Source organism: Schistocerca nitens, chromosome 5 (assembly GCF_023898315.1).
Source record: "Schistocerca nitens isolate TAMUIC-IGC-003100 chromosome 5, iqSchNite1.1, whole genome shotgun sequence".
Taxonomy (NCBI): Eukaryota; Metazoa; Arthropoda; class Insecta; order Orthoptera; family Acrididae; genus Schistocerca; species Schistocerca nitens.
The window spans coordinates 713,245,297-713,269,654 of NC_064618.1; the positions used below are offsets into that span (position 1 = coordinate 713,245,297).

Genomic DNA, 24,358 nt, shown 5'->3' on the forward strand with positions numbered 1-24,358 from the left:
AGGGAGTAGTCAGTCGGATACGGTAGCAGACGTCGGCATGCGTCGACGGCGTGTTCTTCTTGCGACTCTGGTCGGGATTGTGGTGGACGATGAGTATTGCTGTAGAAGGTAATGAAGCAGCATTGCGCACATCTAGTAATGTATGTTAATTGTAATTAATTTGTTCAAAAAATGCCCCAATGATAATTTTTTTATAAAGTAACTCTTTTAAAGAAAAACATTCATTTCAATTTAAAGAATATTTCCTATGCATTTCCTCCAAGAATCAAAATTAAATATACGCCAGCATTGCACGAAGCTGTGTCGATAAATAAGAGCAGATATAGATGCAGTTTTTATGATGCAGTTTTTATTGAGGTAAGAATTTTTTGCTTTTGTTATTCAGAATACAAAGCCGAAGGTCAGCGCTGCTGTCCTTATGAAATTTATCAGGTTTAATTATTTCTGTTGAGATGTTAGATATGGTTCATGGTTCATTATCTAATTAATGTTATTGTATGGGTTTTTGGTCAATTTTCATTTATCAATTTTGTGGGGAGTTCACGCACGGTTCCATTTCACATTTTTTATTAAACATTATTATTGTTGGGAGATTACACTTGGCACCATTTACATATTTTTTCATATAACTTTTCGTGCGGGGAGGTTACACTTGAATAAAGCAAAAAATTCTTACCTCAATAAAAACTGCATCATAAAAACTGCATCTATATCTGCTCTTATTTATCGACACAGCTTCGTGCAATGCTGGCGTATATTTAATTTTGATCCTTGGAGGAAATGCATAGGAAATATTCTTTAAATTGAAATGAATGTTTTTCTTTAAAAGAGTTACTTTGTAAAAAAATTATCATTGGGGTATTTTTTGAACAAATTAATTACAATTAACATATATTACTAGATGTGCGCAATGCTGCCTCATTACCTTCTACAACAATACTCATCGGCCACCACAATCCTGACCAGAGTCGCAAGAAGAACACGCTGTCGACGTCTGCTACCGTATTCGACTGAATACTCCCTCTGCCGACTCGCCACACACAACTACTAGCACTGTCGTCTCGCGCGGTCAAGCGCAGACTAGCAACGATAAATAACTCTCTGGTCAGAGATTCTGTCATGCCTCGCCATCGCTGGTAATGAATACATACGTGTTTCATAACCCTCCACTGGGGGGGGGGGGGGGGGGCAAAAATTTGGCAGCCATGGTGAGCAACAAATTTTTGTTAATCAACCAACTTTACAATCACAGAATATACAGATATATATAGGTGTAGAACATGAAATAAATATATAGTGCACACGCACTGAGTACAGAAGATATCAAGCAAAGACAAATGTTTATACAATGAGTACAAAACAAATTAACAAATGACATAAGTGCACATGCACTGTAGTTCAGAACATATCAGCAAATCAAAATTGTATATGCAATTAGTAGAAATCATGTTAACAAATGACAAAAAATGCACACGCACTGTAGTTCAAAACATATCAGCAAATCAAAAAATGTATAGATCATGAAGACAAATCATGTTAGCAAAAATGATTTTCACTATGTTACAAGAATTAGGATAGGAAAGGGAAGGATTGCATCATGGTTGTAGCACTTTAGGTTGCACGCAGCTGCACTGAAAGTCCATATCTTTGTACAGAAGCACAATATCAAGTGAGACAATCTGAAGTTCTTTTCCCAGAAGTATTAATCAGCGTAACCAAGACACTGAAATGTCGTAGTAATATTCCATGTTATCTTTTTGGTGGTACATTAGGTACACCAAACAGTGGGACCATAATAGCATCTCCATCGTTCACGGTGGTGGACAGCATGTCATGTCAACACCACGCTCTTGCAAGGTACACCAACGTAGAATTAGTGTAAAAACCAAATATAGTGCACCATGATCATGAGGATATACAGGACAAACGGATATTGCAGTAATTCCAGGTAATTAGTCAGAAGGTGAAGCACATTAAGTCACATACTAGTCTTCATTGAGAATTACACTAATAGTTGGTGGCACTCATTGCCCACTTATTGAACATTTCTGTACCATGTATGTAGTATTACAGAATAATGTTCATGAGTCGTTTTACAGAGAACATTGGCACTCATTGCCTAATTATAAACCATCAGAAGTCATAATTGAAAACAAGAGCTAATAAATGCCATACCAAGCATTATATATATAAAGCAATGCATTGCGTTGGGTAATTACTGAAGAATGAAAATATTTGCTTTTGAGTTGTTGCTGCAAATGAAGATGTGTAGCGTCATTCGTCATGAGTCAGCTGTAGCAACATTATGAAACAAGTAGAGTATATGTAATCACAATGATAAATGACATAGGTTTAATGAACAACTTCTGGCACATTAATTTCATAAATAATTTCTCCTGCAAAATACAAAAATGGATTATTAAACTGAAAGAAGAAACGCATTTTATGCTGAAAAGTAGTGAACTTCGAATTAACAGGTAGTGAAATGTGTATAAAAAAAATGTGTTCCCTAGCTGTCCTTTCCAAAACCTTCAGTCATCATACTATGCAATATAACACATACTGTCAAAACGAACTGCAACAAATACTTAAATAACTACATAGCATCTCTTAACTAACAGCAAATATATAAACTTCATCATTATTTTCATCTGCAAAGAAAAACTTCATTATCCATATCACCATAAATCCATTAGTATCATCACCTGTAAAGAAAAACTTCATTATCCATAGTAGCGTCATCTGCAAAAAATCACTTCATTATCCATTATACAACTATTCTTTATTTTTATCATATTTCATCACTAAAACTAAGATGCGTAGTTCTGTCTGACAGCTTGCATCAATTGCCTTGTATTCTGAAAGAAAAAATTAGTTAAGACCGCTATTCTACGATGTGTATAGTATATTCTTGTTAATGCTTGTTAATCCTGATCCATTTACTCTTCATCACGAAGTATTGTGTCCTCTTTCGTTCATTCCGAAGGTGAAATTCCCATTTCTGTTTAATTTATTTCTTTTACACGTTATTTCTTTCTGAAAATGATGAACAAAGATTAATGTCTTGCATTTAAATCATATACTCATTAAATAAAAACTGGTTTATAGTAGCATAATTGAACATACAGCATAGCATGACAGAAAACGTAATATGTCAAAAACATAGATAGTGTTCAGAGGCAATAATGTACCCAGTGTATCACAATGTAGCAGCAAAAAAAAAAAAAAAAAAGTAAAGTAGTCACGATGTTGAGATATCATAAGGCAAAAATGTCAAAGTCAACTGGTGTTTGCTATATCTTAACTATTTCATAGTGCTTACAAACAAAACAGGAAAACAATCGTACATACATAAAAAATGGAAGATATGCACGGTCTAGGGTGTATAACGACAAGAAAAGCAACCTGCTAACCTTACCTTGCCGAGCACTTGCCAAGGAAAAATACGACAATCATCAGTAAGTAGTCACATAAATATAATTGCATAAATGGTCATAAAATGTGTAAGTTCATCTGGAGAAATGTGCACGGTCTGATGTGTAACGACAAGAAGAGCGACCTGCTAACCTTACCTTGCTGGGCACTTGCCAAGAAAAAATTATGATAATCATCAGTAAGTAGTCACATAAATATAATTGCATAAGTGGTCATAAAATGTGTAAGTTCATCTGGAAAAATATGCACGGTCTGATGTGTAACGACAAGAAAAGCGACCTGCTAACCTTACCTTGCCAGGCACTTGCCAAGAAAAATTTACGATAATCATCAGTAGGTGTTCATGTGAATATAATTGCATAAGCGGTCATAAAAAATTAGGAAATGGCATTGTTGTTGTGGTCTTCAGTCCTGAGACTGGTTTGATGCAGCTCTCCATGCTACTCTATCCTGTGCAAGCTTCTTCATCTCCCAGTACCTACTGCAACCTACATCCTTCTGAATCTGCTTAGTGTATTGATCTCTTGGTCTCCCTCTACGATTTTTACCCTCCACGCTGCCCTCCAATGCTAAATTTGTGATCCCTTGATGCCTCAAAACATGTCCTACCAACCGATCCCTTCTTCTAGTCAAGTTGTGCCACAAACTTCTCTTCTCCCCAATCCTATTCAATACCTCCTCATTAGTTACGTGATCTACCCACCTTATCTTCAGCATTCTTCTGTAGCACCACATTTCAAAAGCTTCTATTCTCTTCTTGTCCAAACTGGTTATCGTCCATGTTTCACTTCCATACATGGCTACACTCCATACAAATACTTTCAGAAACGACTTCCTGACACTTAAATCTATACTCGATGTTAACAAATTTCTCTTCTTGAGAAACGCTTTCCTTGCCATTGCCAGTCTACATTTTATATCCTCTCTACTTCGACCATCATCGGTTATTTTACTCCCTAAATAGCAAAACTCCTTTACTACTTTAAGTGTCTCATTTTCTAATCTAATTCCCTCAGCATCACCCGACTTAATTTGACTACATTCCATTATCCTCGTTTTGCTTTTGTTGATGTTCATCTTATATCCTCCTTTCAAGACACTGTCCATTCCGTTCAACTGCTCTTCCAAGTCCTTTGCTGTCTCTGACAGAATTACAATGTCATCGGCGAACCTCAAAGTTTTTACTTCTTCTCCATGAATTTTAATACCTACTCCGAATTTTTCTTTTGTTTCCTTTACTGCTTGCTCAATATACAGATTGAATAACATCGGGGAGAGGCTACAACCCTGTCTCACTCCCTTCCCAACCACTGCTTCCCTTTCATGCCCCTCGACTCTTATAACTGCCATCTGGTTTATGTACAAATTGTAAATAGCCTTTCGCTCCCTGTATTTTACCCCTGCCACCTTCAGAATTTGAAAGAGAGTATTCCAGTCAACATTGTCAATATCTTTCTCTAAGTCTACAAATGCTAGAAACGTAGGTTTGCCTTTTCTTAATCTTTCTTCCAAGATAAGTCGTAAGGTCAGTATTGCCTCGCGTGTTCCAACATTTCTACGGAATCCAAACTGATCATCCCCGAGGTCGGCTTCTACCAGTTTTTCCATTCGTCTGTAAAGAATTCTCGTTAGTATTTTGCAGCTGTGACTTATTAAACTGATAGTTCGGTAATTTTCACATCTGTCAACACCTGCTTTCTTTGGGATTGGAATTATTATATTCTTCTTGAAGTCTGAGGGTATTTCGCCTGTCTCATACATCTTGCTCACCAGATGGTAGAGTTTTGTCAGGACTGGCTCTCCCGAGGCCATCAGTAGTTCTAATGGAATGTTGTCTACTCCCGGGGCCTTGTTTCGACTCAGGTCTTTCAGTGCTCTGTCAAACTCTTCACGCAGTATCTTATCTCCCATTTCATCTTCATCTACATCCTCTTCCATTTCCATAATATTTTCCTCAAGTACGTCTCCCTTGTATAAACCCTCTATATACTCCTTCCACCTTTCTGCCTTCCCTTCTTTGCTTAGAACTGGGTTTCCATCTGAGCTCTTGATATTCATGCAAGTGGTTCTCTTCTCTCCAAAGGTCTCTTTAATTTTCCTGTAGGCAGTATCTATCTTACCCCTAGTGAGACAAGCCTCTACATCCTTACATTTGTCCTCTAGCCATCCCTGCTTAGCCATTTTGCACTTCCTGTCGATTTAATTTTTGAGACGTTTGTATTCCTTTTTGCCTGCTTCATTTACTGCATTTTTGTATTTTCTCCTTTCATCAATTAAATTCAATATTTCTTCTGTTACCCAAGGATTTCTATTAGCCCTCGTCTTTTTACCTACTTGATCGTCTGCTGCCTTCACCACTTCATCCCTCAGAGCTACCCATTCTTCTTCTACTGTATTTCTTTCCCCAATCCTGTCAATTGTTCCCTTATGCTCTCCCTGAAACTCTCTACAACCTCTGGTTCTTTCAGTTTATCCAGATCCCATCTCCTTATATTCCCACCTTTTTGCAGTTTTTTCAGTTTCAATCTGCAGTTCATAACCAATAGATTGTGGTCAGAATCCACATCTGCCCCTGGAAATGTCTTACAATTTAAAACCTGGTTCCTAAATCTCTGTCTTACCATTATATAATCTATCTGAATCCTGTCAGTATCTCCAGGCTTCTTCCATGTATACAGCCTCCTTTCATGATTCTTGAACCAAGTGTTAGCTATGATTAAGTTATGCTCTGTGCAAAATTCTACAAGGCGGCTTCCTCTTTCATTCCTTCCCCCCAATCCATATTCACCTACTATGTTTCCTTCTCTCCCTTTTCCTACTGACGAATTCCAGTCACCCATGACTATTAAATTTTCGTCTCCCTTCACTACCTGAATAATTTCTTTTATCTCGTTATACATTTCATCTATTTCTTCAACATCTGCAGAGCTAGTTGGCATATAAACTTGTACTACTGTAGTAGGCATGGGCTTTGTGTCTATCTTGGCCACAATAATGCCTTCACTATGCTGTTTGTAGTAGCTAACCCGCACTCCTATTCTTTTATTCATTATTAAACCTACTCCTGCATTACCCCTATTTGATTTTGTATTTATAACCCTGTAATCACCTGACCAAAAGTCTTGTTCCTCCTGCCACCGAACTTCACTAATTCCCACTATATCTAACTTTAACCTATCCATTTCCCTTTTTAAATTTTCTAATCTACCTTCCCGATTAAGTGATTTGACATTCCACGCTCCGATCCGTAGAACGCCAGTTTTCTTTCTCCTGATAACGACGTCCTCTTGAGTAGTCCCCGCCCGGAGATCCGAATGGGGGACTATTTTACCTCCGGAATATTTTACCCAAGAGGACGCCATCATCATTTAATCATACAGTAGAGCTGCATGTCCTCGGGAAAAATTACGGCTGTAGTTTCCCCTTGCTTTCAGCCGTTCGCAGTACCAGCACAGCAAGGCCGTTTTGGTTAATGTTACAAGGCCAGATCAGTCAATCATCCAGACTGTTGCCCCTGCAACTACTGAAAAGGCTGCTGCCCCTCTTCAGGAACCACATGTTTGTCTGGCCTCTCAACAGATGCCCCTCCGTTGTGGGTGCACCTACGGTATGGCCATCTGTATCGCTGAGGCACGCAAGCCTCCCCACCAACGGCAAGGTCCATGGTTCATGGGGGGGAAATGGCATTACAGTGTGATAAATCATAAAGTATTTTCATACAATAAAAGGTTTGACGTTGGATACGTGGTGGTTCCCTTTGGTTTTTCTGGTTCTCAAAGTCTCGACGTGTACAACATTATGGTGACGAATGCTGCGAATCCGATATGGACCTGCGTATAGAAGTTCAAATTTACTGCATCTACCTTTTACTCTATTGGATAAATAGTGTGTACGTAGTAATATCTTCTGTCCAATGTGAAAGTCACGGCGTGTACAAACCTGTTTTTGCTGTCTTCTCCGGCGCTCTGCGGCACGTTTGATGTTGTTCAGCGCAATGTCAATTATTTGATGGTGTCGTAGTCGACGAGATGTAGGAAAGTTTACTAATTCTTTAATTTTGTTAAGTGGTTCAACATTTTTCAGTATAACAGACGGAGATAGCATAGTGGATTCATTTGGTATGGAATTAATTACATCAGCATGTTTCAAATAAAGTTTTCGTGAACAAGATTCTGCGTGTCAAAAGTATTGTTTGCGTTACTGGAATATGCAACCTGTACTGTATTTAATCAAATTCTATATGGCGTGTGATTATTTTCAGGAGGATGCTGTGGCATTTCAACTATTTGTACTGTTCTATTATTTCTTCCAGACGTATTAAACTCTGGATGATACCTACTGTCTGGTTCATTCATGATTATATGTTGTGCCGGATGATTTTGCTGTTGGTAAGACCGACTATTATTAAATGTACGCTGAAAATTGTACTCATTATTTTTACGTCTGTCGTGATAGTCATTTCTATACGGTGCATTGCGATAGGAATTAAAATACTGTGTTTTCTGTACGTAGTTATTTCCTTGTTTCTGTACGTGACTATTTGTTGGAGCTGAGACTATATGTGCACGCGGTGAAACATTAAAGCTTGGTTGACCTTGTACATTACATTGTTGGTTAGGTATGGTAACCGGCTGGCTTTCATGTTGTTGCGGTAAAAAAACCTGTATTGTTACCAAAATGCGTTCGATGTTGCTGATAATTTTGACGATTGCTGAAAATGCTATACATACTGATGATTACAATTTTATCTGCTATTAAAGTTCTCGTGGTTATCATTTCTGGACCGTCTAATGATAAAATGTCACTTTCGGTATATCTTGTCGTATCAGGTTTTCTATACTCACTTTTCTTAATACTAGGTAGAGCAATAGTTCAAGAGCTGTTTTGATAGATATAAAGGATAGTAGAAGAGAAGGCAGCAGTGCTGAAAACTAAAGATGAAACAGCACTACTATGGCTCGGGGCCCTGTGCACGCTACGGCACATACTCATTAAAGCGTAATGAATCCCCTGAGGTCAATTATGCGCTGCAAATACATTTTAGCTTTTGCGTTACAGGCAATGGTGGTAAAAATTCAAAAGAAAATTGTAGTATCCAGTCCAAAGCTAGTTTCTGCATTACAGGTAATGCTGTTGAAAGTACAAAAATAAATTGTCGTATACAGTTCAAATCGTGTATCTGTGCTCTGTCATTATTAAATTCCTTAGATTTTCTTACGGATAAAAATTGCTCGTAACCAACGTTTTCATCTCTGAATTTGTGAACACGTTCAGGTTTGTGTGAGCATCTGTTTGTCTGTGTCATTTCGGATTTCAAGTTGTGTAGCTTTTCAGATTTTAAGTCGCGTAGCTTTTCGGATTTTAAGTCGCGTAGTCTCTGTAAATTGCTTAAGTTACACTGGCTGTGTGAGTTCGACAAACGTTCAGAATGTGCCGCACGCTGTGACGCGTTAGTAACTGAAACATTTTTCATTTCTGTTACTTTAATACGTTCGTCAATTTGGCTGATCTGTTGTTCACATTTCTTATCGACTTCCGTATCCACAGTGTGCGAAAGTTCTGGTGACTTTAAATTAAACTCGTCGCGTATCTGTGTTGCGTTTTTAGGACATTGTTCAACGACTGCACTAATTTCATCTCTAACTGATTCTGTTGTGGCTGCATGTGTATTATTTAATTCTTGTGCAACAGATATAATTTCTTCATTACTGTTCCTAGCATGAGCCTTACTTTCTTCACATAATTGTTCTTTCGTGTCGTGGCGCTGCACGGTAACAGCTGTAATCTGTTCACTAACTTGTTTGTTCTGTTCGTTAAGGTTGTCGTGTTTTTCGTTCGTCAGTTTGAAACTTTCATCAATTATTTCGATCGACCCGTCATATTTTTCATTGGGTTGTTTGCACGATTCAATAAGTTTGTCGTATTTTTCATTAATTTCATTAAGTTGTTTGAAATATTCACTATGTTGTAGCAATACTGCCATAATTTGATCCAAAGTAACATTACCTACTCTATTCTCTGTACTGTTTGATGGCGTACCTGCATTTGTCACGTTTTCTGTAACCATTTGGTCATTCTGTAATTTTTGAAAAGGTTTGCTAATCGGATGTGCACTGTTAATCACTACACCGGAATTAAATAAATCTTTCGTATTCTGATTACACTGTTCATTTTCATTAGAAAAATATGCCTGTTCATTACGTAAATTATGCAAACCGGGTGTTTCAAGCTGGGCAGCGTTCACCGTAACATAACGTCCCGCGTCATCGATTGTCGTCAAATTAACAGAGGACACAATTAAATTCGTTTGTTCATCGTCAAGATAAAAATCATTATTAGTGGTCGATACGCACTGATTGTCAGTAAACGGAGGATTGTCATCATTGCACTGCGTGTCGCAAGTACTATCGTTCAAATTGTTAGGATCGGCTATTTCACTCATTACACATCGCGATGTACTGTTAACAGTTTTTCGCGGCATTTTTCACAAATTAAAATTATTCACTAATGAAACAAACACAATGCAAAATGCAACAAACACAATTATAACAAAGAGCAACAAATTGCCGATGATCTATGGAAGAAAGATTGACAAATTAGAAAATGCGTTGCGCCAAGTGCTAATTACATTTAAGTAAATAAGAGCAGATATTTGACTACTTCTCAGAAGATTCACAAAGAAATACGATCCTGGTCCGGATGTCGCCAAGTGTAACCTCCCCGCACAAATTTAGATAAATGAAAAATGTGAAATGAAACCAAGCTTAAACTCCCCACACAAAAAAATTAAGGAATGAAAATTGACCAAAAACCAATAACAATAATATTGATTAAATAATGAACCATGTAGGAAATGTAACTTCCTAACAGAAATAATAATGTCTGGTAAATTTTATAAGGACAGCAGCGCTGACCTGCGGCCCTGTGAAATAATTAAACCTGATAAATTTTATAAGAACAGCAGCGCTGACCTTCGGCCCTGTGAAATAATTAGACCTGATAAATTTTATAAGGACAGCAGCGCTGACCTTCGGCCCTGTGAAATAATTAAACCTGATAAATTTTATAAGGACAGCAGCGCTGACCTTCGGCCCTGTATTCTGAATAACAAAAGCAAAAAATTCTTACCTCAATAAAAACTGCATCATAAAAACTGCATCTATATCTGCTCTTATTTATCGACACAGCTTCGTGCAATGCTGGCGTATATTTAATTTGATTCTTGGAGGAAATGCATAGGAAATATTCTTTAAATTGAAATGAATGTTTTTCTTTAAAAGAGTTACTTTATAAAAAAATTATCATTGGGGCATTTTTTGAACACATTAATTACAACTAACATACATTACTAGATGTGCGCAATGCTGCTTCATTACCTTCTGCAACAATACTCATCGTCCACCACAATCCCGACCAGAGTCGCAAGAAGAATACGCCGTCGACGCATGCCGACGTCTGCTACCGTATCCGACTGACTACTCCCTCTGCCGACTCGCCACGCACAACTACTAGCACTGTCGTCTCGCGCGGTCAAGCGCAGACTAGCAACGATAAATAACTCTCTGGTCAGAGATTCTGTCACGCCTTGCCATCGCTGGTAATGAATACATTCGTGTTTCAAACGCTAATTCTTTAATTCAGTCCCTTCTGCCATAAAAACTCAATCCTGTGCTAGGTCTTGCTAAACAACTGCTAATCTTCGCTACGGTTACTAAAACTTCTCGGTAACTTCTCTTTAATAAACTGTTAGATTCGAAAAACACAGCTTCCTCAGTATCCTCTCTTTGAGCAGCACAGTCGTCGTCGTCCTCGGCTGATACTCGTATCCGAGTTTTCATTTCTCTCCTGAGATTTCCTTTGTCTCGGTTCAGGCGTGGAAGTGTCGTTGATGGCTTAGCAATCCAAGCCTAGCGTGGAACAGGCGGCCACAGACATTACAGCTGATGGAAGGTGGAGGACGTGGCTGAGCCTGGAGGAGTTTACGTCTCTGGCGTTTGTCATTCTCCATTCTTCGACGTTCCAGCTCAAAGTTTTGAAGAGCATTTGAGGTAACTGAGCGCCAGCGACTTCGATCTTCTGCTATTGTCGACCAGCTACTCGGATCGATGTTCAAGTTTTTCAGATTTTTCTTGTACTGATCCTTATAACGTTTGAGAGGGGCACCTCGTGGCCTTTTACCTGTGCTCACTTCGCTGTACAGCATTTGGCGTGGAAGTCTGTCATTTTTCATCCGCTGGACATGGCCGACCCATCTGAGTTGATGCCCAATGATAAGAGCTTCCATAATGAGATTTTCACTCTGCAGCGGAGTGTGCGCTGATATGAAACTTCCTGGCAGATTAAAACTGTGTGCTGGACCGAGACTCGAACTCAGGACCTATGCCTTTCGCGGGCAAGTCGCGGGTGAGTCGTGCTTGGGTAGCTCAGTTGGTATAGCACTTGTCCGCGAAAGGCAAAGGTCCCGAGTTCGAGTCTCGGTCCGGCACACAGTTTTAATCTGCCACGAAGTTTCAAGAGCTTCCATGCTATACATTTTTGCTTTCTCAAGAACAGCCGTGTTGGATATGAAGTCATCCCATTTCAGGTTCATGATATATCTTAGTTTCTGTTGGTTGAAGCGTTCTAGTTTCTTCAGATCACAGCAATATAACGTCCAGGTTTCGCAACCATATTGCAGGGTGGAAATGACTACAGCTTTGTACACCATTAGCTTGGTGTACAGTGTTAGGTCTTTATTCAGGAAGATACGCTTTGTAAGACGTCCTAATGCTACATGGGCAGCACGTAATCTATTCTCCACATCTTTTCCAGATGAGCAGTTAGATGACAGTATGCTTCCTAGGTAGAGGAAATGGTCGACTTGTTCCAAGGGTGTTTCATAAATGGATATTCTGAAATCAGGAACGGAGGAGCCAGGAGTTGGCAGCGCCATCACCTTTGTCTTTGGAATATTGATGGAGAGACCAAATCGATCGTATGCCCTGCTGAAGGAATCAACTGACAGCTGCAAATCTGCAGGTGAATGAGCTGGAGAAGCATTGTCATCAGCATACTGCGGCTCTGTCACACGAGTGGTACTGGTGAACCTTTTTGAATGGAGTCTGCACTGGTTGAATAATCCTCCATCGAACCTGTACTTTAGTTCTATTCCTGCATTGTTTACGGATGTGTCGTAAAGCATAGCTGCCAGATACAATGCAAATAATGTTGGTGCAAGAACGCATCCTTGTTTAAGCCCACTTGTTATTGGGAATTCACCAGTTGTTTCATTCTGGCAGAGGACCTGTCCAGTCATATCATCGTGGAGAGCTTCAATCAAGTCAACAAAATGTTCAGGGCAGCCGAAGCGTTTTAAGATCATCCACATGGCTTCTCTGGGAACTGTATCAAAGGCCTTTTCTAGATCATAGAAAATAAGTAGTAAAGGCTTTTGCTGTTCTCTGCACTTCTCCTGTAGTTGTTGCGCACAGAAAGTCGTGTCAATTGTCCCTCTTTAAGGTCGAAACCCGCATTGAGACTCATGTAGTATAGTCTCTGAAAGTGTCTGGAGGCGATTTAAAAGGATTCTTGCAAAAAGTTTGCCAGTGACAGGGAGTAGAGATATTCCCCGGTAGTTACCACAGACACTTCTGTCGCTCTTCTTGAAGATGGTGACAATTGTGGAGTTCAAGTCAGCTGGTACTGTGCGGGTTTCTCACATTAATAGAATGAGTGAGAAGAGTCTAGTTTTTAGAGGCAAGCCGCCACCCTCAGTAAGCTCCATCGGGATGCTGTCACGTCTAGCAGCCTTCCCAGGTTTCACACTCTTGAGTGCCTTGCAAAATTCTTGAAAAGTTGGAGGACCAGCCATCCAGGGTTGTGGAGGGTGCTGTGGGACATTTTTGAGAAAATCTCCAGCGTCAATAGAAGGGTGGTTTAACAGTGAGCTGAAGTGCTTTTTCCAACGATTTGAGATGTCCTGACTTTCAGCAAGAATGGTGGAGTTGTCAGCAGCTTTCAGTGTTCCTGATGAAGAGCGGATAGGTCCATACAGCTCTTTAATACCAGCTTAGAAGCCACGCAGGTTCCTTGCATCGGAAAGATTTTGGAGTTCTGTGGCTTTCTGTTGCCACCGTTTGTTCTTGATTGCTCGTATTTCACTTTGACATTTCTGCTTGAGTTCTTGAAAGTGTGCTTTCTTTTCTGCGCAGGACGGATCTTGAGCAAGGGATAGGTAAGCATCCCGCTTTGCATTGATGATGGCTTGGATTTCTCCATGGTTATCATCAAACCAGTCACTTCTTTTCCGTGCTCTAAAACCAACAACATTCTCAGCAGTTTCTTTGATGATGATCTTTAATGAGGTCCATTCTTGTTCGACATCATCTGTGGTTGCTGAAGCTTTAAGTTGTTCAGACAGTATGTCTTGGAAGTGTGAGCGAACGTTTTTGTTGTTCAGGCTGCTTATGTTGAATTTTCTGGGTGGTGGGTTTGAAAAGTGGGATCGTGGCTTGCGATACTTTGGTACTCTCAAACGGCTGACTAAAAGTCTGTGGTCAGTCCAGCACTCATCGATGTTTAGTGATGCTTTTGTGATGAGAATGTCTTTCTTGTCACGCTGTCCAGTAATAACGTAGTCTATAAGATGCCAATGTTTCGAGCGTGGGTGCATCCATGTGATCTTATAGCGGTTAGGCAAGCGGAATTGGGTACTGGAGATGAAACGCTCGTGCTTAGCACATAGACCAAGAAGTAACAACCCATTTGCATTGCAGTTTCCGACCCCTTGTTTACTCATGACGTCTCTCCAAAAACGGTGGTCCCTTCCCACTCTGGCATTGAAATCACCAAGTAAAATTAATTTTTCTTTAATGGGTATCTTAGGGAGAGTACTGTTCAGTTGGTGGTAGAACTGATTCTTTGTGTCTTCATAACTGTCTAAAGTAGGAGCATATGCGGAGACGAAGGTGATGAAAGTGTCTGAACCAATGGGTCTTTCATTAATTGAGAAAGGTGTAAGTCGAAGATCTTTCACTATTCTCGTTTTTACTGCAAATCCTGCACCATGGATGCGTGGTTCTCCCGCATCCTTTCCCATCCAGAAGATGGTGTACCCTGAACGTACCTCACTAATTTGACCCTCACCTGAGAGTCTTGTCTCACTCAAGGCAGCTATGTCTATATCTAGCCGGGCTAGTTCTTGGGTGATAAAGGCGGTTCTTCTCTCTGGCCTGTAATTGTTCACTTCCAGGAGGGTCCTGACATTCCATGCCCCTATTGTCATAATCATTTCATTCTTCTTTTGTTTACGTCCGCAGTATAAGGAGTGACCTACTGGGTGCGGATTCCCAGCCCGGTTCAAGTGTGACTTCCGATGTTTAGCCCACATTTTCTAGGGCCTTCCCCATTCAGGGTGGGCAGCGGTCATCCTAAATAGGCCTGCCCAGTCGCAGATGCAGGACCGGATTCCCGAGTTGTCACACGGGTTCTCAGGAAGGCGACCATCACACACCTGCCGCCAGTGTGCAGGTCCAGACTAGTAGCTTCCAGCCTCACTCGGAGCCTGCTACCACCGTCCTTACCCCATCGCCATTGGTCTTTAGAGAAAATGACAGGAGAAATTGCCATTTGCGTGAATTTGTTTAAGGTGGATTACAGCTTGCGAGGAAGTGATCCACACACAACGATTCTGGAACAATTCATCATGGCACATATGTATGTGACATGTGACTTCAGGTACCAGAACTGCAACGAACTGCCGCGAGCTCAATGATGGCTGAGCGGCGCCTTTACAGCCAGTTCGTCTGGCATGACCTCTTCCGCCTCCACGATCGTTGAGAACCTGGGATATAAGATTCTTCTTCCGCTCGCTTCGCCGTTGGGTCGAAGGGTAGGTAATAGATACTAGAGAGGAAAGTGAAAGACACCCTTGGGCCTCGGAAACCTAATATCGTTATGGTCGAAGAAACCAAGAGTTGGCCAAGGGAGGCCGGATAAGAAAGGAAACAGGAGAAGCCTGACACAAGTAAGTGGAAGTAATGCCAGGCTTAGCTAAGGGCCCGTGTGGTTGCCACCCACATACTCCCAAGACGGGAGCCCCCTGCGGTATGAGCAAAAAAAAAAAAAAAAAAAAAAAAAACGTATTGTGGGCAATAACACATTTATTCTATGAGCAGCATAGAATAAATGTTTTATTGCCCACAATACTTTTTTTTGCTTTCTAAAATCGGGACTCTTATATCTGCAACGTTCTCTTCGATTGTAATGTGGTCGAATTCGATAAGTTGAGCCAAGCCCTTTGAGAGTTTCCAGTTGCAGAAACTAGCTATGAACGGACGCAGGTCGAATAAGCCATGCGGTTGTCTTGTGTTTTCTGGAGTCAACGTGAGCTGTTTCGGTGTGCTGAAATGCTGGAGATTCTGGCTGAGATATTTATAATTGTTTTCCTTGGTGGTTAAAAGGTGATGTGTAGTTTATATAAATTGTGCATTTTAAAAATTGCAATACCTATTGCTGAGTGTTCAAACACATAGCTGCTGAGTATTCATATTCATATTCAGAAAAACAATTATTTATAACACATCAAATCTTTAGAACTGAGCTTTTACTACTACTCATGCCAGTAACTCATTGTCGCAACACGCTACACTGCTCCCACAATGAATTATTATATAAGAACCATAAATCATAGAACAATATTAGCCATAATCATGAACAAATATGTATTTGTATAGCGTACTAATCGATATTCGACTGCGAGAAAACCGCGAACGCTCGGAGAACTCCGTCACAGTTCCAGTCTGTAATCTTAACTGTCCTCTTTCGTTTTACAATGTACATTGCTTTTATCCTAGTATAGTCCTCTCTGCTGCTGTAGTCTTCAGTCTGAAGACTGGTTTGGTGCAGCTGTCGATGATGTACAAGCGTCTTTATCTCCGAATAGTTGCTGCAACCTACATCCTTTTGAATCTGTTTGCTGTATTCATCTGTTGGTCTCCCTCTCCAGTTTAAACCCTCTAAGCTTCCCTCCAATATTTGTGATCCGTTGATGTATCAGAAACTATCATATCCACCGATTCCTTCTTTCTATCAAATCATGCCACAAATTTCTTTTTTCTCCAATTCTATTCAAGTTCCTCATTAGGTGCATGGTCTGCCCATCTAATCTTCAGGATTCTCTGCAGCACCACATTTAAAAAGCTTTTATTCTATTCTTGTCTGAAATGTTTATGTCCATGTTTCATTTCTATACAAGCCTACATTCCAAATAAATACCTTCATAAAATACTTCCTAACAAATATGTATTCGATGTTAACAAATTTCTCTTCTTCAGAAACGGTTTACTTGCCATTACCATTTACATTTTATGTTCTCTCTAGTTCGGCCATCATCAGTTACTTTGCTGCTCAACTAACAAAACTCATCTACTTTAAATGTATCTTTCCTAATTCAATTCCGCCAGCCTCGCCTGATTTGACTAAATTCCGTTACCCTCGTTTTGTTTTCGTTAATGTTCAAAAAATGGTTCAAATGGCTCTGAGCACTATGGGACTCAACTGCTGTGGTCATAAGTCCCCTAGAACTTAGAACTACTTAAACCTAACTAACCTAAGGACATCACACACATCCATGCCCGAGGCAGGATTCGAACCTGCGACCGTAGCGGTCGTGCGGTTCCAGACTGTAGCGCCTTTAACCGCTCGGCCACTCCGGCCGGCCGTTAATGTTCATCTTATATATTCCTTTCAAGACACTGTCCATTCCGTTCAATTGCTCTTCAAAGTCCTTTGCTGCCTCTGACAGAATTACAATGTCATCAGCAAAGCTGAATTTTTTATTTCTTGTCCCTGAACTATCAACGCTTCTCCAAATTTTTGTTTGGTCTCCTTGACTGCTTGCACAGATTAAATAATATCAGGGATGGCCTACATCCCTCACTCCCTTCTCAGCCCATGCTGCCCTTTCTTATCAACTGCTGTCTGGTTTCTGTACAAGCTGTATATAACCTATCGCTCCCTGTGCTATTTCAGCTACGTTCAGAATTTCAAAAAGTGTATTCCAGTCGATATTGTCAAAAGCCTTCTACAAATCTTCAAAAGCTATAAACTCATGTTTTCCTTTCTTTAACCTATCTTCTCTAGAAGTTCTAGTGTCAGTATGGCCTCCCATGTTCCTACATTTCTCCGATTGTCTTTCAATAGTTTTCCATAATAATTCCTGTTAGTATTTTGCAAGCGTGACTTATTAAACTGATAGTTGGGAAACATTCACATGTGATTTGTTTTTAACTGGAATTACTACAGTCTTCTTTAAGTCTGAGGGTATTTTGCCTGTGTCATAAATCTTGCGCGCCAGGTGGAATGCTTTTGTTATGGCTGGCTCTCCCAAGAATAACAGTAGTTATCAGGGAATGTGGTTCACTACAGGGGCCTCGTTTTGACTCTTTCAGTACTCTGTCAAATTCTTGTTGCAGTATCGTATATATTATCTGATCTTCACCTACGTCCTCTTTCCTTCCAATAACAGTGCCTTCAAATTCATTTAACTAGTACAGCCCCTCTACATACTCCTTCTGTATTTCAGTTTCCCCTTGTTCGCTTAGTACCGGTTTTCCATTTGACCTCTTGATATTCATACAGCTGCATTAGTTTTTTTCTTTATTTCCCCTAGTGGCTGCATCTATGTTTCCTCTAGTTATGTATGTTTCTACAGCTTTGCATTTGTTCTCTATTCATTTCTGCTTAATCTTTATGTACTTACTGTCAGTCTCATTCTTTAGACGTCTCTGTTCCCTTAGGGCGGCTTTGTTTGCTGAATTTTCATATTAACTCCTATTCTCAATGAAATTCAATATCTCCTGAGTTAATCGTCTAAACTCTCAACAACCATCGTTTGCTGCAAGTTATCCAGGTCCATCTCCTTAATTTCCTATCTTTCCGCAATTTATTCAGTTTGTCTTCAGTTCGAAACCAATAAATTATGGTCAGAGTCCACATCTGACCCTTCAAATAAAGTTAGAAATCTTGTTTTTAAAACTCTATCGTACCACCAATTAATCAGAATTCTTCCATTGTCCCCATGCATCTCTCACGTACGCAGCCTTCTTACATGATTCTTAAACCTAGCATTGGCGATGGTTACATTATGTTGAGCTTAAATTCTATCAGTTGGTCTCCTCTTTCATTCCTTTTCCGCAGTCCACATTCACCTGCTATTTTTCGTTCTCTTCCTGTACCTACTGTAGGTACGAGTTTTGTAAATTTTCTAACCTACCTTCCCCATTAATGGATCTAAGTTCGACGCTACGATTCGTAGATTGCCTGTTTTGTCTCCCTTGTTGACAACATCCTCCTAAGTAGTTTTTCATCGGGCTTACGAATGTTTTGTCTCCCTTGTTGACAACATCCTCCGAAGTAGTTTTTCATAGGGCCTACGAATGGGGCACTATTTTACTTCCGAAATATTCTACACTATCATCATTTCAATTTGCAGTAGAGCTGCATGTCCTCAGGATAAATAATGGCTGTAATTTCGCCGTTGCTTTAGCCTTTCGCAGTTCCAGTACAGCAAGACCATGTTGGCAAATGTTGCAAAGCCATATCACTCAGTCATCCAAGCAAAGGGTTCCTCTGATGGAACACTTTGAGAATCTTGGTACTTTGATGGAGCCCCTAGTTCAATATAAAACTTAATAAAATTTTAAAAAATGGGAAAAACTTGTCTTATTTAGTGACTACTCCAGTTTTAAATCATAACTAACACGTAAATCATAATAACATTTTTTATAAAATTAAAAAGAATTCCAATAGTTTTTCGAATAGTTTTTCACGGAGCACTTATTCACTTCCCGTTGAACACCAGACTATTTGCCCTGCAACTACTGAAAAACTGTAGCTTTTAATACATTCATTCACAATAAAGTAATACATCATACAGTTTTCATAGTAAAACAGTTTACAGATAAAGCTTTACCTAATGAAATACATTCATAAATAAATTACACTGATGTCAACAGAAGTCAATAAAGTATTAAAAAAGTTTATTCCTGAAACGAGAAAATAAATTAATAAGTGGATATCGACTAATTAGCACAGATAATCGGTGCTAAACCAAAAATCTCCTCACAGTCTTAGAGCTAATGACAGAAACACCAACAGATTATATCACGTGAGTCATAACTGCAAAATGCGTTAAATTACAACAAAATACGTGGATGAAAGCTACACGTAAAATATAAGTTACATACAGAGGAACCAAACGTCTGACAGGAAGCCGACCTTTCAGGAAGATCAATTAAGTTTCCAGGAAAATGTACATGCATAAAAATACTGACAGTGTTCAGGTTGAAGAAAGGGAAATCTACAATTTACCATAACTTTTTTGACAATGTTGACTAGATTAGACTCTTTGAATTGCTGATTATAGATAGAAAGCAGGGAACAAAATACTTGGGGACTTTGAAGCCATTTTGACTATTTTTCGACCGTGACTGTCTCAGAAAATATGTAAAGTTTTTTAACTACCGCTACCAGTCACAAAATTTGTTAACTAATGTATTATCTATTGACTGTGCGACTTGTTTCAAAGATATACCTCATCATTAGACTACATGGCATTACAAAAACAATTTCACAATAGCATCATGGAGATGTTTAAGAGACACAGTCATTAATAAATCTTCCACACAGCCCAACTCACATAAACAAGCTGCATTCAGATCCTTCTTAAACAGAGCACAGAAATTCCCACTTAATACTGCCGACTACGAGACAGAAATGAACACTATCAAATATATTGCTCATGATAACGGCTATCACTAACGTGAAATAGACACACTTTCACAATGTACAACTAAAAATGATACAAAACAGTTTGAGACAGCTTCCTCACACAACCATCCAAAAACCCAAGTATATAAAGTTACCATTTTAGGTGTCATATCAGACAAAACAGCCAAGCTGTTTAAAAAAAGCAGATATCAGGATCACCTTTGCCACCAATAAAACTAAAAAAAAGATATATGACAGACATCTCACATTCTACAGAGAAACTGAACAAATCAGGAATCTATAAAATTATATACAGTTATTGCAATAAATATTATATTGGCAAAACGAGAATAAATTTTAAACCTGCTTTAAAGAATACATTGACTGTTTCAGACTTGGCAAATCAAATAAATCAGCTATAGTGAAATATATAAATGAAACAGGTCACCTGTTACAAGAGACAACGATCTCAGAGTACTACATAATTTAGAAAAGAGCTGGGAAACGGACATCTTGGAAGAAATGGAAATATTCATCCATGGCCACATGGGGAATAACGAGGTCCTGAATGAAATGACAGACTTTAAAAATTCACATTTCTTTTCCAATTTCACTACAGTACGCTTAGAATATGAAGTACATAAAATCAAAGTCATTTGACTCTAGCCCCAGCAATAGCTTAAAAACGTGTAAAATAAATAGTTTTTATATCATCATTTGCACAATAATATTGTAACAATTGCTCAGTTTTTAATGTATTTCGTCAACCTACGTGTGTAATACGATAACAAGACGTGCAAAAGACATTGTAAACATCTGAGACCACATAGATCGACAGATCGATAGTCAAATCGAAACCAGCTGTATTTTGACTGCCATCTTGTCCACTGCACTACAGATTTGTTTTTGTGATCGTGTTTCCAAGTTACTGGAACCTTTGTGAAAATTTGTGAACAGTGATCAAGAAAACCAAGAGAACCACGGAAATGGAAACACCTCATCTCATCACAACGAGACTGCCACGCCATAAGAACAAAGCAAGTGACTGTTACAAAACGTTTTCATGCTAACATCAGTCCAGCTTACACAGTGACATCGCCTCTGAACAGGTTTTCTCTTCTTCCGCAGGCTAACCACAACATTTATGAAAAGGCTGTTTAACATCTGAATGATCCTGTTGTGAAATTTTTCTTTGTAATGCCATGTATCCTGATGACGAAGTATACCCTCGAAAGATGTCGCACAATAAATAAATAATACATTAGTTAACAAATTTTGTGACTGGTAGCGGTTGTTAAAAACCTTTACATAGTTGTGGAATTGCCCATCTTCAACCTAGATACGTCACGTGGTTAGTATTTCTACAAGCAATCATTTGTTTTTCTGGAAACTAAATTGAACTTACTCAAAGGCTGGTTTCTTGTCAGTCGTTTGGTCGTCCTGTAGTAACTTACTATGTATTGTACATGTAACTGTCATCCGCATAATTTTTTTAGCCACAAGAGCTATGGAATGAGGTAGCCGCTGGTGAAGTATCAGTACAGCAGCAGTGCAGTAGCGAGTCGCATATTTAGCTTTCATATTTGTTTTGTAGTTTGATTCTTAATTTCTTTCCGAGTGTTTGTGCGCTTGCATATTTAATTACATAAAAGCCTTGCGTATTCTCGTAGTTGAGAGGAGTAATATTGCTTATTGATAGCCGTAGAGTATAAATTCCCGGAATCGTTAGCTATTAGCAGTAGGATGGATAGGGTGTGTGCGTGCTATGTGCGGGCGCAGGAGGAGCTGACCGCGGTTCGCGAGCAGCTGAGCGTGCTGTTAGCCACGGTCAGCTACCTTCAGGCTGCTGCCTCGAGGTGCAGCGAGGCGGACGGTATGGCGCGTCGCCTGAGATACCCCAGGTTTCGCTCGCTACGTCCGCTGACTCAGCCGCCGAGGCACCTTCTAGTGTACCCAGTGCGTTGGCGGACTGCAACGCGTTCGCGTCACTCGAGGCGGAGGGTCAATGTGGAGGCTGTCCGGCTGGCCTCGCCCGTTCATCCTGTCAGTGGGCAGGTGGCCGCTCCTTCAGCAGGGCCCGAGCAGGCACACAGGGGCAATGGCTTTCTGGTTATTGGGAGCTCCAACGTTAGGCGGGTGATGGAGCCCCTTAGGGAAATAGCGTACGGGGCTGGAAAGAAATCCAACGTGTACTGGGTTTGTCTGCAGTGGGGGGCTTCATCCAAGATGTGGAGGCGGCCTTGCCTGCGGCTATCGAGCGTACGGGGTGCAGTCGTCTGCAAGTAGTTGCTCACGCTGGCACCAGTGATCCCTGTCGCTTGGGTTCTGAGGCGATCCTCAGTTCGTACAGGCGGCTGGCGGATTTGGTGAAGACCGCTGGCCTCGCACGCGGGGTGCAAGCAGAGCTCTCTATTTGCAGCATCGTTCCCAGAGTGGATCGGGGTCCTTTGGTTTGGAGCCGAGTGGAGGGTCTCAACCAGAGGCTTCGTCGACTCTGTGACGGTCTTGGCTGCAGATTTCTAGACTTGCGCTATTGGGTGGGAAATTGTAGGACGCCCCTAGATAGGTCAGGGGTGCACTATACAAAGGAAGCGGCTACTCGGGTAGCAGAGTACTTGTGGCGTGCACATGTGGTTTTTTTAGGCTAGGCAGTAGTGCGAGGTGTCCTGATGAACACTTACCAGTCGACGTGCAGGCAGGGAAATCAGGACGTGCCCAGTGTAAAGACACTTCAGCTATCGAGATATTAGCATAAATTTTCAGAGTGTTCGGAATAAAGTTCCTGAATTTACTGCCCTCCAGGAAGCGTGTGACGCGCAAATTATTTTCGGGACTGAGACCTGGCCGAACCCTGAGATAGGAAGTTCTGAGATATTTAGTGAGGGTTGGAAAGTATATCGGAAAGACAGATTAGACACCGTAAGAGGTGGTGTCTTCATTGCAGTTGACAAAAATATTGTGTCTACTGAGGTCGAAGTAGAGTGTGATTGTGAAGTTATCTGGACACGTTTAACGGGGGTAGGGGAAATAAAGTTAATTGTGGGGTGTTATTACCGGCCACCAGGTTCCACCGTGACAGTTCTAGAATCATTCAAAGGGAGTCTACATTCTGTATCGCAGAAGTACACGTATCATGCTATATTAGTCGGAGGCGACTTCAACCTACCTAGTATAGACTGGGATTTCTATGGATTCATTACAGGTGGTACAGACAAGCCGTCGTGTGAATTACTTTTGAACACAGTATCCGAAAACTGTCTTGAGCAGCTAAATCGACAGCCAATGCGTAATGGAAATATTTTAGACCTGTTAGCCACGAACAGACCAGACCTCATCGACGGTGTCAGTGTTGAGACAGGGATTAGTGATAATGATGTTGTCATTACGACTATCATTACGAAAGTTAAAAAGTCGGTCAATAAGGCTAGGAGAGTATTCTTACTAGAAAGAGCAGATAAGCAGTTGTTAGCATCCCACTTAGTAAATGAATCGACTTCATTTACTTCCGGTACGATGGACGTGGAAGAATTATGGGGAAATTTTAAACACATTGTAAATCACGCATTGGACAAGTATGTGCCGAAAAAGTGGGTTACGGACGGAAAAGACCCACCGTGGTTTAACAGCGCAATTCGGAGAATGCTCAGGAAGCAAAGGCAGTTGCACTCGCGGTACAGGAAAGATCGGGAGAATGAGGACAGGCAAAAGTTCGTAGAGATCCGTGCTGCTGTAAAAAGAGCGATGCGCGAAGCATTCAATCACTACCACCGTTATACCTTAGCAAAAGATCTTGCTGAAACCCCAAGGAAATTCTGGTCTTACGTAAAATCGGTAAGCGGGTCGAAGGCTTCCATCCAGTCACTCACTGATCAGTCTGGCCTGGCAACGGAAGACAGCAAAACGAAAGCTGAAATTTTAAATTTAGCATTTGAGCAATCTTTCACGCAGGAAGATCGTACAAACATACCGCCGTTTGAGTCTCGTACAGATTCTCGTATGGAGGACTTAGTGATGGACATCCCTGGGGTTGTGAAGCAGCTGAATGGGTTGAAAATAAATAAATCGCCAGGTCCTGTTGGGATTACAATTCGGTTTTACAGAGAGTACTCTACTGCATTGGCTTCTTACTTAGCTAGCATTTATCGCGAATCTCTTGCCTAACGTAAAATCCCCA

At 40.4% G+C, this 24,358-nt stretch overlaps 1 protein-coding gene across 1 annotated transcript; it reads right to left on the minus strand.

Annotated features, from left to right (window-relative positions):
* Positions 1-13,483: 13,483 nt before the first annotated feature.
* On the minus strand, positions 13,484-14,698 carry LOC126260674 (craniofacial development protein 2-like). Its single transcript, XM_049958011.1, has one exon. It carries the CDS (start codon positions 14,696-14,698, stop codon positions 13,484-13,486), a length of 1,215 nt encoding a protein of 404 aa, XP_049813968.1.
* Between the last annotated feature and the right edge of the window lie 9,660 nt (positions 14,699-24,358).

What these genes read in the sequence shown, in the direction of transcription:
- LOC126260674 (XM_049958011.1), bottom strand. Translation starts at nt 14,698, where the DNA reads ATGACAATAGGGGCATGGAATGTCAGGACCCTCCTGGAAGTGAACAAT.